We start from the raw sequence: 17462 nt of genomic DNA on the forward strand, positions 1-17462 counted from the left end.
AACGACATATCAGGTAAAGGGTTAGTATCCAAAATCTATAAAGAACGTATCAAACTCAACACCCAAAAAACAAATAATCCAGTGAAGAAATGGGCAAAAGACATGAAGAGACACTTCTCCAAAGAAGACATCCAAATGGCCAACCAACACATGAAAAAAATGTTCAACTTCACTCATCATCAGGGAAATACAAATCAAAACTGCAATGAGATACCACCTTACACTTGTCAGAATGGCTGACATTAACAACTCAGGCAACAACAGATGTTGGCAAGGATGTGGAGAAAGGATCTGTTTTGCACTGCTGGTAGGAATGAAAACTGGTGCAGCCACTCTGGAAAACAGTATGGAGCTTCCTCAAAAAATTAAAAATAGAACCACCCTACGATCCAGCAATTGCACTACTAGGTATTTATACAAGGGATACAGGTATGCTGTTTCAAAGGGGCACATGTACCCCAATGTTTATAGCAGCATTATCGACACTAGCTAAAATATGGAAAGAACCCAAGTGTCCATTGACAGATGAATGGATAAAGAAGATGTGGTGTATATATATACAATGCAGTATTACTCGGCAATCAAAAAGAATGAAATCCTGCCATTTGCAACTACATGGATGGAACTAGAGGGTGTTATGCTAAGCAAAATTACTCAGAGAAAGACAAATATATGACTTCACTCATATAAGGACTTTAAGACACAAAACAGATGAACACAAGGGAAGGGAAGCAAAAATAATATAAAAACAAGGAGGGGGAAAACATAAGAGACAAATATGGAGAACAAACAGAGGTTTACTGGAGGGGTTGTGGGAGGGGGGATGGGCTAAATGGGTGAGGGGCATTAAGGAATCTACTCTTGAAATCATTGTTGCACTATATGATAACTAACTTGGATGCAAATTAAAAAAATACAAAAAAAGAAAAACCCATTTGTTTCAAGATAATACATAACATGTAGTTTAAAAATCAGATATATCAACATACAGCAGTTTAAAAAAATTTTTTTTAACGTTCATTTATTTTTGAGAGAGAGAGAGAGACAGAGCATTAGCAGGGAATCGGCAGAGCGAGGAGACACAGAACCCAAAGCAGGCTCCAGGCTCTGAGCCACCAGCACAGAGCCTGATGTGGGGCTCAAACCCACAAACCGTGAGATCATGTCCTAAATTGAAGTTGGATGCTTAATTGACTTAGCCACCCAGGTGCCCCAACACATAGCCACTTTTTGCTTCTCCCTCCTCCATTCCTCAGTCCCATTGTCCAGAGACAACCACTTTCATCTTTTTTATTTGTTCATCTGGTATTTACCTCTATATTTTAAATAGCTAGCTTATACTAATCTTTTGGTTTATCAATTTTAAAAATGCTCCTTTGACTTTCTATAGACTAGATGATAATTTAGTTTTTTCACTGCCACCATTATTTTATTTTCCTTCCTCGTATCCTCCCGATATACTTTATCACAACTTTTTATTTTATTAAAACTCACATTTAAATTATCATGGGTATGTAATTATTATTATTCATTGTTGACCAAAGTAGTATACTATGATTATTTTGTTTTTTGGTAGAAAATATTGTTTTTACTGGAAAATTGTGTCTTTCAGTTCTGGAAAGGGAAATACAGTTGTATCATCAATGAGAGTAGGCTAAACTCATAACAAACTTTAAACTTTATAAAAGGCCACAAAATGGAGTGGCTTCACTCCCAGATAAGTTTATTTGTCATATAATAGTACAGAGCAGATGTTTTGGGTGAGTAGGGTCTTCTGCCTTCCTCACCATGTGGTTCCTAAGATCATGTTGTTCACCTTTACCATTTTAGCTCACAGGAAGGTGAAAATACATGGAGACAATTTAACCCCGGCCTGGAAATGGCTCAACATTATTCCCATTTCCATTCCATTTGAGAGCACTTTGTCATTTGGCCCTTTAATTCTTAAGGAAGGAAATCTGAGAGATATTGACTAGTGCCCAGAAAGAAGACGACAGTGGATTTTGGTGGACCACTATCATTCTCTGTCACATATTATTTCTTTGAAAATTTCTTCCCTTCCGTTTTCTCTGTTCTCACTTTCTAGATTTCCTATTAGAGTTTGATTTCCAGGATTGATTTCTTATCTCTTCTGTTTTCCATCTCTTATCTTTTTATGTGTTGGAAGATGTTAATTATATCTTTTTTTTTTTTTAAGTTTAGTTTATTTTGTGAGAGAGCACACACAGGAGGGGCAGAGAGAGAGGGAGAGAGAAAGGGAATCCTAAGCAGGCTCCGCGCTGTGAGCATGGAGCCCAGTGTAGGGATTGAACTCATGAACTGTGAGATCATGACTTGAGCTGAAACCAAGACGTTGGATGCCTGACTAAGCCACCCAGGTGCCCCTAATATATGTTTTATTGAAGATAAACTATATTGAATTTTCATTTCAACTATAAGAACTCTTTTTTATTCTCTGATTATTCCTTTTTCTTGTCTCTTTCACTTCCTGGTTCTGTGACCTTAAGCAAGACACTGCACTTTTTCGAGCCTCAGTTTTCTTGTCTGTAAAATAAAAATAAAATTTGTAATATTACCTTCACGCTAAAATAATGTTGCCTTTTATGCCATTGACTCTGCATCATCAGAAAGATTTGTGTTTTCAGCCAGGGTTCTGCCACTTACTTACTGTAAGACCTTGGGCAAAGATATCTAACTTCCTTATGCATTGGTTTCCTCTTTGCAATATGGAGTCACTAATAATACCTACATCAGTATGTCATGAGTCTTCAATGAGATAATGCTTATGAAGCACATCACCTAGCACATGGTATTCCATAACTACTAATCTGAGAAATTATTATCCCTATTCCTCTTAAGAGCTGCAATTCCCATAGAAACATATAAACAATTTTAAGCAAATATAATTAATTAAGGCTATATACAACTGCCAGAATAGTATTATAAAGAAAGTGCTCATTTGCAGCTGGAGTGGATCTGCAAGATTTAATGGGCCCACAAATATGATTTGCACAGCTGGTCATTGATGATAATAAGGCCAAGGTGATCAATTTATACCCACTTCTGGAGATTCTAAAATTTAAGCTCTAAAGCATTTGACGGTATCCTGAAGATAATGGGGGAGCCATTGAAGAGTTTTGGAGAGAGGAAGCATATCAGATTTGTGTTTCAGGAAATGAGGATAAATTATTAATAGTTAAAAAAGATTAGCTTGGGGGTGCCTGGGTGGCTCAGTCGGTTAAGCGTCCGACTTCGGCTCAGGTCATGATCTCGCGGTCTGTGGGTTCGAGCCCCGCCTCAGGCTCTGTGCTGACAGCTCAGAGCCTGGAGCCTGCTTCCGATTCTGTGTCTCCCTCTCTCTCTGACCCTCCCCCATTCATGCTCTGTCTCTCTGTCTCAAAAATAAATAAACATTAAAAAAAAAAAAGATTAGCTTGTAAATAAATGATCCCTTGAGAATGCTGACATGACCTGGAGATCATGTTGGCTCATGGAGAAGAGAAGTGGTGTGGGTGATCTAAAACAGTATCTTCCATGGTGGGGTCACTGTGTGAAGGCATGCATGCAACTCCATTCTGCAGTGGGCATTATTTGTCTGGGGCATCTCCTATAGCTACTGTCACTGATTAACAGTCAGGTGATGGCAAGTACCTTATATTTATTTTGTGCAGAGAGCCATGCCAGATATGAGTGGCTATGTTAAAGACCTGGATTTGGGGGGCACCTGGGTGGCTCAGTCGGTTAAGCAGCTCTATATCTCAGCTCAGGTTGTGATCTCACAGTTTCGTGAGTTTGAGCCCCACATCGGGCTCTGTGCTGACAGTGCAGAGCCTGCTTGAGATTTTCTCTCTCCTTTTCTTTCTCTCTGCCCCTCCCCCACTTGCACTGTCTCTCTCTTTCTCTCTCTCTCTCAAAATAAATAAACAAACATTAAAAAAAATTTTTTTTTTTAATTTTTTTTTTTTTTCAACGTTTATTTATTTTTGGGACAGAGAGAGACAGAGCATGAATGGGGGAGGGGCAGAGAGAGAGGGAGACGCAGAATCGGAAACAGGCTCCAGGCTCTGAGCCATCAGCCCAGAGCCTGACGCGGGGCTCGAACTCACGGACCGCGAGATCGTGACCTGGCTGAAGTCGGACGCTTAATCGACTGCGCCACCCAGGCGCCCCTAAAAAAATTTTTTAATTAAAGAAAGACACGGATATGGTATCTTCTTACCAAGGAAATTATCAACAATAGAAAACTAATACTGTTAAGCTATAAGAATTCAGATTAATGAAAAAGAAAGGCAAGTCAATAAATTATAAAGTATGATGGTGGGGTTATTTAAAATTAACTTCATTCCTTTTATAGATAGTAGAATGTATGTAAATTTGATACATATTAAATATGCTTTGGGGCGCCTGGGTGGCGCAGTCGGTTAAGCGTCCGACTTCAGCTCAGGTCACGATCTCACGGTCCGTGAGTTCGAGCCCCGCGTCGGGCTCTGGGCTGATGGCTCAGAGCCTGGAGCCTGTTTCTGATTCTGTGTCTCCCTCTCTCTCTGCCCCTCCCCCATTCATGCTGTGTCTCTCTCTGTCTCAAAAATAAATAAACGTTAAAAAAAATTTTTTTAAATAAATATGCTTTATGGAAGATATGAAAATTTAGCATAATTGGATATTTATTTAGAAAATTAAGTCAGTGAAAAATTGTGAGGTACATTGAAGAAAACAACTTTTTTTCCCATTTCTAGAAATAATAAGACAGAAGATAAACAGCTAATTGCAAATGCTATTTATTAATAATTTAACTGCTGGAACATATCACAGATCTATAGTGAGCCTTTTATCTGTGTTGTGCACAGGATACATTAAAGTGTAATTGTGCACCACGGCTCGCACCCTCCCTGTTCAGGTAGAGAGAGCTGGGAAAAGAGTTGGTACGGGGAAGCCAGGTGGGGGAACTAGCCTAAGCTAGATGTGATGTCCAATTTGCACAGACAAGAGGTGGAGATGAGAAGGAAGGAATCAGGAGGAGACTCACCCATGTCAGGAAAGGATTTGGGAGGCTTAACAGCAGGAAGTTCCCAAGTAGCTGCAGAGTGGATGGGAGGAGGGAAGGGGGTTTGAGAAGTGATGTTGTGAGTTAGGAGTTGATATTTTTGAGGACACATGTAATGATTGGAATCTCTGTTTTTCCTTTAAAAAAAAATACTTATTTTGAGAGCGAGAGAGACATAGGGCACGTGCAAGCGGGGGAGGAGCAGAGAGAGGGAGAGAAAGAATCCCAATCGTGCACTGTCAGCGCTGAGCCCATCTTGGGGCTTGAACTCATGAACTGTGAGAGATCACAACCTGAACTGAAATCAGGAGTCAGACACTTAACTGACTGAGCCACCCAGGCGCCCCTGGAATCTCTTTTAATGACATTTTTTAATGACTTTTTACTATTGGCTACTGTTTCTGTGTGACTCTGTAAAACTTGTGGGACCTTGGTTTTTTAAAAATTAAGATTACATATAAGATTTACTGAGTATGAATAATCAGTGTATCTTTATATATCTTCATTATACCTTTAATTTTTTTTGGCATTATTATAAGTAACCTTTTTTGGCATTATTATAATTATCCTTTAATTTTTTCCCTTTAATTATTTGAAAATGTTTTCATGTCCCATTTGATGGTGTGTTTTCTGATGAATTCAAATGACTATTATTCTTATACAAATTATTTGATGTAACAAGTCATTCAGTCTATAAACAAATTCTTAAATTGTTGTAAGTAAAAAATCTTCTCTATATTTGAAATATGAACTTTCTACTCATTACTCACCTGTATTTACCAGTGACCCTATTTTAATGTATAACTTGTAATAGGTAAGTGTATTATCATTTTTTTCTTGTATTTAAGAAAAAGCTTTCATTCATTTTTCTAATATGTGGAGAAAATAATTTTAATTGCTTACTTAAAAAGCCACTTTGTTAATATACAGATTTCTATGACTCCATTTTCATGTAGTTATAACATACAATAGGAAAATAGGAATTATTTATTTTTAAGAATAACTTCCTCAAATTTGAGGAATTTGAGTTTTATAAAATGTCTTTCCAGGGGCGTCTGGGTGGCTCAGTCAGTTAAGGGTCCAACTTTGACTCAGGTCATACTCTCATGGTTCTCGGGTTCAAGCCCCACATGGGGCTCTCTGCTGTGAGCACAGAGCCCACTTCAGATCCTCTGCCCCCCTCCCTCTCCCCTGCTTGTGCACACACTCTTTCTCCATCTCAAAAATAAATAAACATTAAAAAAAAAAAAAGTAAAATGTCTTTCCATTTCTTCTGAAAAGTTAATATTTAGTTTGGTTTATAAGGCTAAAACTGCTTATTCATTCATTTATGAAGGGCCTATGATAATAACAGTACTAGTAATAATAATACTAACAACAGTAAGTAATAGTAATGGTAGAGGTCAAGATGCTATTTACTAGATGTCAGACCCTGTGGATAGTTATTGCTGTTGTTGTTGTTGTTGTTATTGGTATACCTGTTTTATACATGAGAACACTGCAGCCCGGAGAGGTTAACTAACTTATCCAAAGTCACATAGCTAGTATGATTTAAACCCAATTAGTCTGGCTCCAGAGTCTGTGCTCTCAGAACACTATCCAGCTTTCCAGTCTTCAAGCAGTCATAGTCTACAATGAGAAGAGACAACTCATTACAACTCACTGTCGTTACTTTACCAGTATACTCTGTAGGAACTCAGATGAAGGAGCCATAATCTCTGCCTGGGACATCAAGAATGAAGCAAGTCTTAAAGTAGAAAATTGCCAGAAAGGCACAAAGAGTTGAAGGATCAAGTACTTCCTGTGCAAAGGCACGGAGGCATCAAAATGCATAATGTGTTTGGAGGATGACAAGATTTCTGGTGTAACTGGAGTCCAGTGTGAATGGGAAGGAGGGATGGGAGATAAAGCTGGAAAGACTGAGAACAGATTATGAAGAGCCTCCTATGCCCTGAACAAACCAACTATAGAAAATTTGAGGAGGGGGCAATCAAGGAAATTTGAATATGGAGTGGGTATTAGTTACTAAAGAATTACTGTTTTTAGTGTGATAATTACATTGTGGTTATGTAAGATTTATCTTTTTGTTCAGTTAAGGATCCTAACAAAATCCAGTTGTTGTATTTGGATGTAATGTCACATAGGTCTTTTTTTAGTGTTTATTTATTTTTGAGAGAGAGAGAGAGAGAGGCAGAGGCAGAGAGAGAGGGAGACACAGAATCTGAGCAGGCTCCACGCTCTGAGCTGTCAGCACAGAGCCCAACGTAGGGCTCAAACCCAAAAACCACGAGATCATGACATGAGCCAAAGCCAGACACTTAGCTGACTGAGCCACCTAGGTGCCCTCACATGGGTCTTTTAAAGTCTCTTTTCATTGACAATAGCATCTGTTCCCCTTTTTGTCATTGATTTTTTGAAAACCTGAGTTAATTATCCTACAGAATTTCCTCCATTCTGGATTTGTCAGATTGCTTCCTAATGATGTCATTTAACTTGTTCCACTATCTCCTGTATTGATATCCTGGAGGTTATATTTAAAGACTTGATTAGATTTAGATTAGGTTTTATTTTGGCAATCATATTTTGTAAGTGGTGTTGTGCAGTTCATATTTCATCTCATCAGGAGACAAACATTTAGTAATGCTAAGATTGAGCATTGGGTTCAGATAGAGACAGCTTAATCCATTGTAAAGTTCCTCATCAGCCTTACACTTAATTGTTTGACCATTCATTGATGAACACTGTATGATTCAGTCATTTCATTAGAGGTTACAAAAAGGTGATTTTCTAATCCTGTCATTCCTCGTGCATTTATTGGCTAGAGTAGTTTTGAGAATAACTTTCTCTCATCTACCACAACAATTTAATTACTTTAAAATACAATTCATACCAGAGAGAGAGAATAAGTGCCTAATTCATTTCCTTCAGTTATCAATTTAGAGAGAAGTTGTTACCCCAGGAACTAACATTGGCATCTAATGAGTTTCTTTTATCTTTCTCTCTTTCTCTATTTCTCTCTCCCTCATCTCCCCCCCATCCCTTTATTAGCACTATGAACTTCCGTGTAACTTTTTTCCATATGTCTTATGTAGTTGCACACATTTTTCTTGTTGGTGCTCAATCGTCCATTCAAGTTGACCATGTCCTTTTTATATTACTCCCATTAGTATCTGAGAGATTCCCTGCTTTCTGGCACAAGATAGACCAGGCTCATCTTGTATATTTCCTAACACAGACTTGGAATCAGCCATTTCTACCAAAAACTCTTGTTCTTTTTAGTGAGGAATGGTTCTTAGAGACTATAATCTGGATTCTAGGGCTTCTCATTGACATTGGATTGTAATTGCTTCTGAGCTTTTTTAGTAGACAGAATTAATATCTCATTATTTTCTAAATTTTTTTAATGTTTTATTTATTTTTGAGAGAGAGAGAACATGAGTGAGGAGGGGCAGAGAGAGAAGGAGACAGAGAATCCGAAGCAGGCTCCGTATTGTCAGTGCAAAGCCTGATGTGGGGCTTGAACCCATGAACCGTGAGATCATGACCTGAGCTGAATTATAAATAAATTATCAAATAAATAAATTATCAAAAGCCAATATCCTCAAGGGTAGTAAGGTTGAAATGACACTTAACCGACTGAGCCACCCAGGTGCCCCATCATTATTTTTAAAGTAAGCAAATATATCTAGATTAAAAGCAAAACTTCTTGCCTATATTGAGGAGGCCAAGTGTTTGTTGAATGACATTTTATAAAACTTTTCCAACTACTACCTGACATTGTTTGCTTCCAGCAAAAACAAAAGTCATTTTTGCCCTTATGTGATATGTGTTCTTGAGATATTCTTGCACAAGCTCTTCTAGCCGTTTGTTTTTTTTGTTTGTTTGTTTTTTTTGGTATAATATTTACTGTAGCTCACTTCTAGATGAGACAACTGCTCTTACATTCTAGCTTTTATTAAATTTGAAAGTGATCTTAGATGCTGTGATTTTTTGAATAAGCATGCATCTATAGTAGTGTGCCTTCTCCAAACTAACATAGTTCTTTAGAGTCTAGACTGTATGATACAAACTACAAATCAAGGAAGGAAGATGTAATTCAATTCTATAAAATAGTGATTCAACATTTACTGGATTAATCTTTCCATTAGCAACCTGACATGAATTAGTCATTGTGGAGGCATAGTGATTCATTGTGGTCCCTGGCCTTGGGAACTTTTTTCTTAAGTGGAATAGGATAGATGAGATATTTATTCTGTACCAAGAATAAGGATATTAATGTTATTGAGATTTGAAACTTCAGACAGGCTTAATTTGTGGAGCACATTTGTATATAGTAGGCAATAAATTATCAAAAGCCAATATCCTCAAGGGTAGTAAGGTTGAAATGACATATGTGAATTATAGATCCCTTAAAGGGTACTGAGTAAAATTAAGGATTTCTCTGTCTATCCCAATGTATTGCTAACTTTAAGAAACTCATCTCAGAGAATGACATTTTCACTCTCAGGCACAAACTAGTGGGATGCAACAAGTGTTCTGACCAAGAGGAGTATTTTAAAAAATATTTTCTTAGTTCTCAAAAATAAATAGTATATCACAGATGGTTCCAATACACTTCACCCAATGAAAGGAAAAAGAGAACTAATTATACACAAAAGTTGGGAGTATAAACTTTTAGTAGATAGTCTCAGTTTGGAAATTGGATTAAGAAATGAGAAAATGTTGGCTGGAGATCATACAGCCTTTTGTGTAAGCCAGAGTTTGACTTTCATTAGAGTTCTAGTATTAAGAATTTCAGTCAGAGTTTGAAACTTATTACCTTCATTATATGACTACTTTGTGCAAAATATTATGCTAAGCACTCTTTGGAAATTGAGGTGGGGATGGAGAAAAGTAACAAGATACAGACACCATATGGAGATGGGGGTAGAGGAGGAGAGGAGAAGGTAACGAGAACAGAAAGGTAACAAGGAGAATGAAGTTGTTTGAAATGAAGAAAACAGATTTATAACAATTCATTGATGATGTCACCTAGTACAGATTGAAAAAAGTGCTAAATTGGTATTACAGATAAGCTGTTGTAAGAATACGAAGGGGAGAGAGAACAGTCCTGAGTGGTGGGTGATTGTGAAAGACTTCAAGGAGGAGGGGATATTAAACTAAAGCCTTGAAAGATGGGAGAGAATCTTAGAGGAAGAAGCATAAGAAGGACGTTCTAGGTTGAGAGAATGGCGTCCTCCAAAGAGATAGGGAGTGGGATGAGAAATGAAACTGGGAAGTTAAGTTTAGGGCCAAATTACAAAAGTCCAGAAATATCTCAGTAATAAGTCTAGATTTTAATGATGTTTGCTCTTTATCTAGGCCAAGTCTTTATCTCATACTCTCCAGAGTACTCTACCAATAAACAAGTGTTCTCCTTCACACTTTAGAAAATACACCCCTCTTGGGGGCGCCTGGGTGGCTCAGTGGGTTAAGCGTCGGACTCTTGGTTTCGGCTCAGGTCCTGATCTCACGATTTCGTTGAGTTCAAGCCCCATGTTAGTACGGAACCCACTTGGGATTCTTTCTCTCTCCCTCCTTGTCTGCGCCCTCCCCTGCCCCCATCTCTGTCTCTCTCAAAATAAAGAAATAAACTTAAAAAAAAAAAAAGAAAGAAAATACACCCCTCTTTATGACATTTTAACATTTTTTCCATCTATAACTCTACTATGTGTACTAGCAGTCTGATTTTCAAGTTCTTTGGTAAGAGAAATTATTAATACTATAAATAGGCATTTTTAAATATTCTTCAAATAATCATGCCTATCTGAATACATTAGCATTTAATGTTAATATGAATTATTCAGGGAATACTCAAAGGACATTTATAAATAGTATTCAGCATAAAACAGACAAAAGTGAATAAATATTACCCTAGTTTAATGAATCCTCTCAAATATCCTTATTTACCATTTGCCCTATTGTATTTGTAGATTTGATTTTGCAAAGTATCCTGTTTCCTAAGTTGTGGGAGAGAGATTTTATTCTTGAATCTGAATTTCATGTAGATCTTACCTTATAAAAAACAGTGCATTATTTTTTATTGCTCAACAAATGTTATCACTTACATTTGATGAGTTACATCTTGAAGTTTTGTGTAAGAGTGGTTTTGCTTTGATTTTCATCTATTCAGTTTTCTTATCTGTTCATTTCAGTTCTCATTTGTTCAGTGGTCTTTTTTGCTTATTAAAAGTATTTTTTTGCTAGAATTTTTCTAACTTGCAGAATCATGGTAAATTTGAAAGATTATGCAGGTCCTTCATGGATATCATTTTTCTTCTGTTCTCAACATTATAGGAAAGCACTTTTTCAAGAATTGAGATCATTTGAGTTTTTTCCCAGTGGGCTTTGTATTAGAACCACAAAAATTAATATTGTATTTAACTGAAATGAAAGGATAGAAGTTTTTTATCCTACACTCTACTCACTTCCCAGTCTTCTACAACTGTCTCTGCCTTTGTTCTGTTCTTTTACTATTTATCACACAATTGTCAACTGTATTATGTAATACTGGACTTGTTTTACTTGAGCTACTGTTGTTCATTTTCTTGAAACCTTACAATACACCGGAATGTAACTCAAACCTAGATTTATTTCAGTGTTGAATTTGACACTTGAGGCATTGTTATTAAATTAGGAAAGGAACAGATATAATGTGCCCATCCTGAATGGTTTCCTACAGTAGACATTGTGTTTTTCTAGTGCAGTTTTTGCTACGAGCAGTAATTCATGAGATCAGTGAGTCAGTCAGTGCACAGCTATTTATTATTGGTCATCTACAATATACAAATCAACTATATGTGCATGTAATATCTATCCTTACCTTCTTCCTGAACTCCAGATGCACATATTCTACTGCCAAGGAGACATCTCTACTTAGATAGCAGGCATCTCAAAGTTAACACGGTTAGAAACAAACTTCCAGTTTTTTCACTGACCTGTACCTCTTCTAGTTTATTCATCTTAAAAATTGGCACCACCCTCTACCCAATTATTTGGGCCAAAATTTTGGGAGCCGTTCTTGAATCCTTTGTTTCCCTCACCCCAAATTTGTTCCCTGCTCTACCCCACCACCTACAACATCAGCAAGGCCATTGACTCTTCCTACGGACAATATGCGTGATGTGCACACAGGCCTTTCCTGCACTCCTGCTACCCCCGTCCAGGCCACCGTCGTCTCCAGCTGGACTTCTGCTCCTGCTCCTAACTCCCCAGTTCATTTTTCCCTCTTTTATAATAGATTCTCCACAGATACCTAGAGTGATCTTTTTAAAGCATATATTAGGCCGTGTTCATGTCTCACTTTAAACTCTCTAAAGGCTTCCTCCCACACTTCAACACCACACTCCTAACCTTAGCCTATAGAGCTGTATGTGATCTGGCCCCTGCCCTTTTCCACTCTTGCCTCATTTCACACCATTCCCTGCGTTTCCCCTACATTCCAGCCACACTGGCCTTACTTTTCTCTAACTCACCAAACTGGTTCTTGCCTTGGAACCTTTGCACAGTTAGTTCCCTTTACCTGGAATGCTTTGCTCCTTCCCTGACCACTCAGTCTAAAGTAAAGTAAATTAAGTTGTTGCACCGTGTAGTATACGTATTTTAATGTCTTCAGTTTCATAGCACTTCTCAGAATGCAAAACTTCTTTTCATTGTTTATAATCTGCCTCTTCTCCCCACTAAATAGTATTCCCACTAAAAAATACGACTTTAGGAAGGCAGTGACCTGTGTACTTACTAATGTATCCCCAGCATCTGGAACAGTGCCAGACACATCATAAATTGTCAGTGGGTATTGAATGAACAGTGTTTGAATGGACTGTGACAAATGTTACCTATGCGTCCCTTAACAGCAGTATTGAAATTGTTCTTTTGATACCATTAGTATTATTTTATTAATAGGATAACAGAGCTCTCTATTTCTCTCTTGTTTATGCTTTAGATATGAAGCCCCACAGATCGCCTTACGTTGCGGGATTATGCTGAGAGAATGTATCCGACATGAACCACTTGCCAAAATCATCCTCTTTTCTAATCAGTTCCGAGATTTCTTTAAGTATGTGGAGTTGTCAACATTTGATATTGCTTCAGATGCCTTTGCTACTTTTAAGGTAATTTTTTTTTAATCAGCTAGTTCATTTAGTTTCAGCATTTAGTTAAAGTCAATTGGCCTCCAAAGAGACAGTTTAATTAAAACCCAGAAAAAGCTATTCCTGAGGCCTGAGTATAACCGACTGAATTACGACACAAACTGCAAGAGCATCGATAATGCATTCTATTAGACCAGTCTATCACATTGTGGAAAAAAACAACTCAAAATACTTGTCACACACTCATACAGAATGAATTGCAATATATAAATGTAGTATTCTATGCAAAGCATGCTTTCATTTATGTTAAAAACAAAGGGTATAAGCTGTCACTTAAAGTGCACTGAGTACTTCTGGAAGGTTATCAGGGAAGCAGGAACAGTGTTTACCTGCAGGGAAGGGAACTGGGTAGCAAAGGGAGCTGGAGAATGATATCTTTGAACATGAAGGACATCACATTACCTTATCAATGTAATTATAAATTCCCCTACAGTGAAACAAAATACTAAGAAATGATACTTTTTTTCCATAATCATCTATATTCTTATAAACTTATAATCTACTGTTACTTATAGGTAATAAGTTTAATCTTAGTTTTTAAATTAAAAAAATTTTTAATTGTTATAAAATAACATACAACATGAAATTGCCATCTTACCGTTCTTTAGTGCACAGTTCAGTAGTGCTAAGTATATTCATTCATATTATTTGTGCAACTAATATCTATTAGATAACAATGCTCCATTTCCCCCTCCTCCCAGTGTCTGGCAACCACCATCTACTTTTAGTTTCTGAGTTTGACCATCAAAAAGATGTTCAGAGAGCATATTAGAAATAATGTAGCTAATTTGCAAACTAAAATACTAGAACTTATACATCCAATGAATGATATCACCTTAAACGTCCTATCTTAGAAAACGATTTCCTTTTTCTTATGATCCTGCCATTATTTAATATATTTTGAAACTGGTATCATTGTCTGTGGCATGTTCATTTTTCAGTAATGTCAAATGTTTATCCTTCGAGGGCAGATAAAGGTTTTGGAAACAGCACAAGGCTATTTGACATTCAAGTTCATGGGATCTTGGTAGCTAGCACTGTTTTCGGTTTTGGTAATAATAATGAGATTGATAATAAAAATAAAATTTATTTTTAAAATAAATTTCTAAATAATAGTAAAATAATAAAATAATAAATAATAATAAAAATTCTAAAATAGAGTCTGATTTTCTTCAGCGCATACCAAATTGCCTCTGAAGATGATTTTAAAAGAGGAATTCTGAAAATATTTTAAGCTGACGATGTAACAGCATCATTGACCAAAAACAAAAAAAAAGTCAATTACAAATAGATAAGACTCATTCAAATGTATATATTCAGAATTGTTTCTATAAAAGCATTTTGGGGCGACTGGTTAACTCAGTTGGTTAAGTGACCGACTCTTGATTTCGGCTCAGGTCATGATCTCACAGTTCATGAGACCGAGCCCCATGTCAGCTCCACTCTGATGGCATAGAACCTGCTTGGGATTCTCTCTCTCTCTCTTTCTCTCTCTCTCTCTCTTTCTCTCTCTGTCTCTCTCTCTCTGCCTCCCTTTCTCCCTCTCCCTCTCTCTGCCCCTCCCTGCCCAGCAATCACTCTATCTCAAAATAAATAAACTTCAAAAAAATAAAATAAAAAGCATTTCAGCAATTTACTTGCTCCATTTACATCATTCCAGATTTACTTCTACATTTTTTAGGATATAAATATATATTTTTACTTAATTGTAATACATGTATGGCTTTTTATTTTTATATATTACCTTAAATACTTATTTTAACAGTATTGACATAGTCCATATACCAATATTTGTAAATACTTTAATCTTATTACTTTATGTAAATGACTTGAAAGTTGTCTAGGACCTGGATGATAAATAGTATCTTTTTTTCTAACATTTGTCTATTTATTTCAAGAGGGAGAGAGAGTACACATTAACAGGCAAGGGAGGGGAGAGAGGGAGGAAGAGGTTGGGGCTGAACACTAAGGAGAGTTGCCTGGTGGGTGGAGGAAAGGGTAGCAAGGGCGACAAGCATGGGTGTGTGCTCAGAGTGCTGTCAGACCTGGAGCCTGTTCTGTTTGACAGGCTACTTGGTCTCACCCAGCAAAGCAAAAGTATGGTGGCTACAGATGAACCTCCCAAAGTATATGGTGAGAGCACATGGTGAGAGACGCCTTGATGCATGAAATCTGTTGAATGACATTTAACACAAAAGATGATTCCATTTCTTCCTGGCAAAATGTCTGTGCCTAGATAACTAAGGAGATGTTTTCTATTAATAGCACAGTACCATTCTTTCCCCCTTTTCTTTTTTTTTTTTTTTTTTATATATATATATATTTTTTTTTTTTCCATTTTTTTTTTTTCCAACGTTTATTTATTTTTGGGACAGAGAGAGACAGAGCATGAACGGGGGAGGGGCAGAGAGAGAGGGAGACACAGAATCGGAAACAGGCTCCAGGCTCTGAGCCATCAGCCCAGAGCCTGACGCGGGGCTCGAACCCACGGACCGCGAGATCGTGACCTGGCTGAAGTCGGACGCTTAACCGACTGCGCCACCCAGGCGCCCCTCTTTCCCCCTTTTCTATCTGATGACTCTGCTATCATGGAAACAAAGTTGGCTCCTTTTTTGAAAGACTGTATGTAAGTGAAGCTTCACAAAGAATTATAAACAAAGAACAAACTCTTATGGAGGGAAAAAGTAAATAGAAACGTATGTACTTTTCAAAATTTCCCCAAAGATTTTTCAACGTTTAATAGAATAAACTATATTGATAATGTCTTGCTATCATATGTTCAACCCAATTTAATTTTCAGTACAATTTGGATATCAAAAATAAATTCATGTTTTAATTTGTACCTCAGCATATTTTCCATTGAACTTAAGTCAAGCGTCTGAAAATCTAAATAACCATAAAAAGTTTTATAGTATGCTAACAATATTGGAAATGCCAACTTTATGTATTTTTCCAAAATGCTGTGGTTAATATAGTAGAACAGTGACCATAAGTCACTTTTTCTTTTTAGATAGATGGCTGAGGGGTTTTGGTTGTTTGGTTTGGTGTTGGTCTGATTTTAATTTGGTTTTATATTTTGTTTTTAACCTCTTAGACTTACCTTTTTTGTTTTGAGCTCCAACAGCCCTCTGGCTGTTGCCCAGTCTAATCATTAATGTTTTAGCACTGTTTATATTTTTGTGGCAGTGTTGTCTACAAATTGTCCTTTCCCCAAAAGCACACCTAACAATCAGAATTTCTTTCATCCCTCCTTCCAAGAATTGACATGATAGAAGGGGTCTGAATTCCACCTCCCTCTGCCACCTGACTGGCACTATGTCCTTGAGCAAATAGTTAACCTTAGAGTTTCATTTTCTCATCCGTGAGATGAAGAAAATAATCCCTGCTTTGCAGAGTTGCTGTGAAGATTAGAAATAATGTGTGTAAAGTGCTCTGCATGCTTCTGGGCGCATGGCAAACCCTCCATAAATGGCAGCTGCTGCCTGGCCCATCAACTGCCATGTCCCTGCCATTGAGTGTGTCTCTGTCACTCCACCCCATGTCTCCCAAGTTGTGCAGAAGTCACTCCCATATCAATATCAGATAATCTTTAGCATAATACCTAGACTATGCAAAGCTTAGTCTTGTCAAAACAGAATTGTGAAGAGGTGGGATGAAAGGGTACACTGTTTCAAATAATATTTAAAATTGTATTTTATTAAAAACATTTTTTTTAACGTTTATTTATTTTTGTGACAGAAAGAAAGACCGTGAGTCTGGGAGGGGCAGAGAGAAAGGGAGACACAGAATCAGAAACAGGCTCCAGGCCCTGAGCTGTATGCATAGAGCCCGAAAGGCAGATGCTGAACCCAACTGAGCCACCCAGGCGCCCCAATAGTTTTTAAAATTTTGAATTATTTAAAATTTGAACTTTATTTTTCTTTGCAACTTTCTGCTTTTTCCTTTTTGGGTAGGATCCTACCTGTTTTATTTTTCCCACTGTTCTATGATCTACAATGATGCACTAATTATATTTAGTTTTGTATTATATGTATATATGCATGGGTGTATGTATAGACTGTTCCTCCAGTTGTGTGCATGTATTTATTATGAACAGAAATTTGAGGGTATAGCTATGAATATACACACATGAGTGTGAGAGAAAGTGTGTGTGTGTGTGTGTGTGTGTGTGAGAGAGAGAGAGAGAGAGAGAGAGAGAGAGAGAGAGAGAGAGTCATTTACTGGCTGTA

General features: G+C 37.2%; 1 protein-coding gene across 14 annotated transcripts in view; it reads left to right on the forward strand.

Annotated features, from left to right (window-relative positions):
- Window positions 1–17462, forward strand: part of CAB39L (calcium binding protein 39 like) — a 131630-nt gene that overhangs the window by 75686 nt on the left and 38482 nt on the right. For all 14 annotated transcript variants that reach the window (XM_045475611.1, XM_045475597.1, XM_045475684.1 and 11 more), the window contains one exon: window positions 13026–13194. In XM_045475611.1, coding sequence (XP_045331567.1) covers window positions 13026–13194 — 169 coding nt within the window. The remainder of the gene's footprint in view (window positions 1–13025; window positions 13195–17462) is intronic.

Source organism: Leopardus geoffroyi, chromosome A1, assembly GCF_018350155.1.
Source record: "Leopardus geoffroyi isolate Oge1 chromosome A1, O.geoffroyi_Oge1_pat1.0, whole genome shotgun sequence".
In the NCBI taxonomy this organism is placed as follows: Eukaryota; Metazoa; Chordata; class Mammalia; order Carnivora; family Felidae; genus Leopardus; species Leopardus geoffroyi.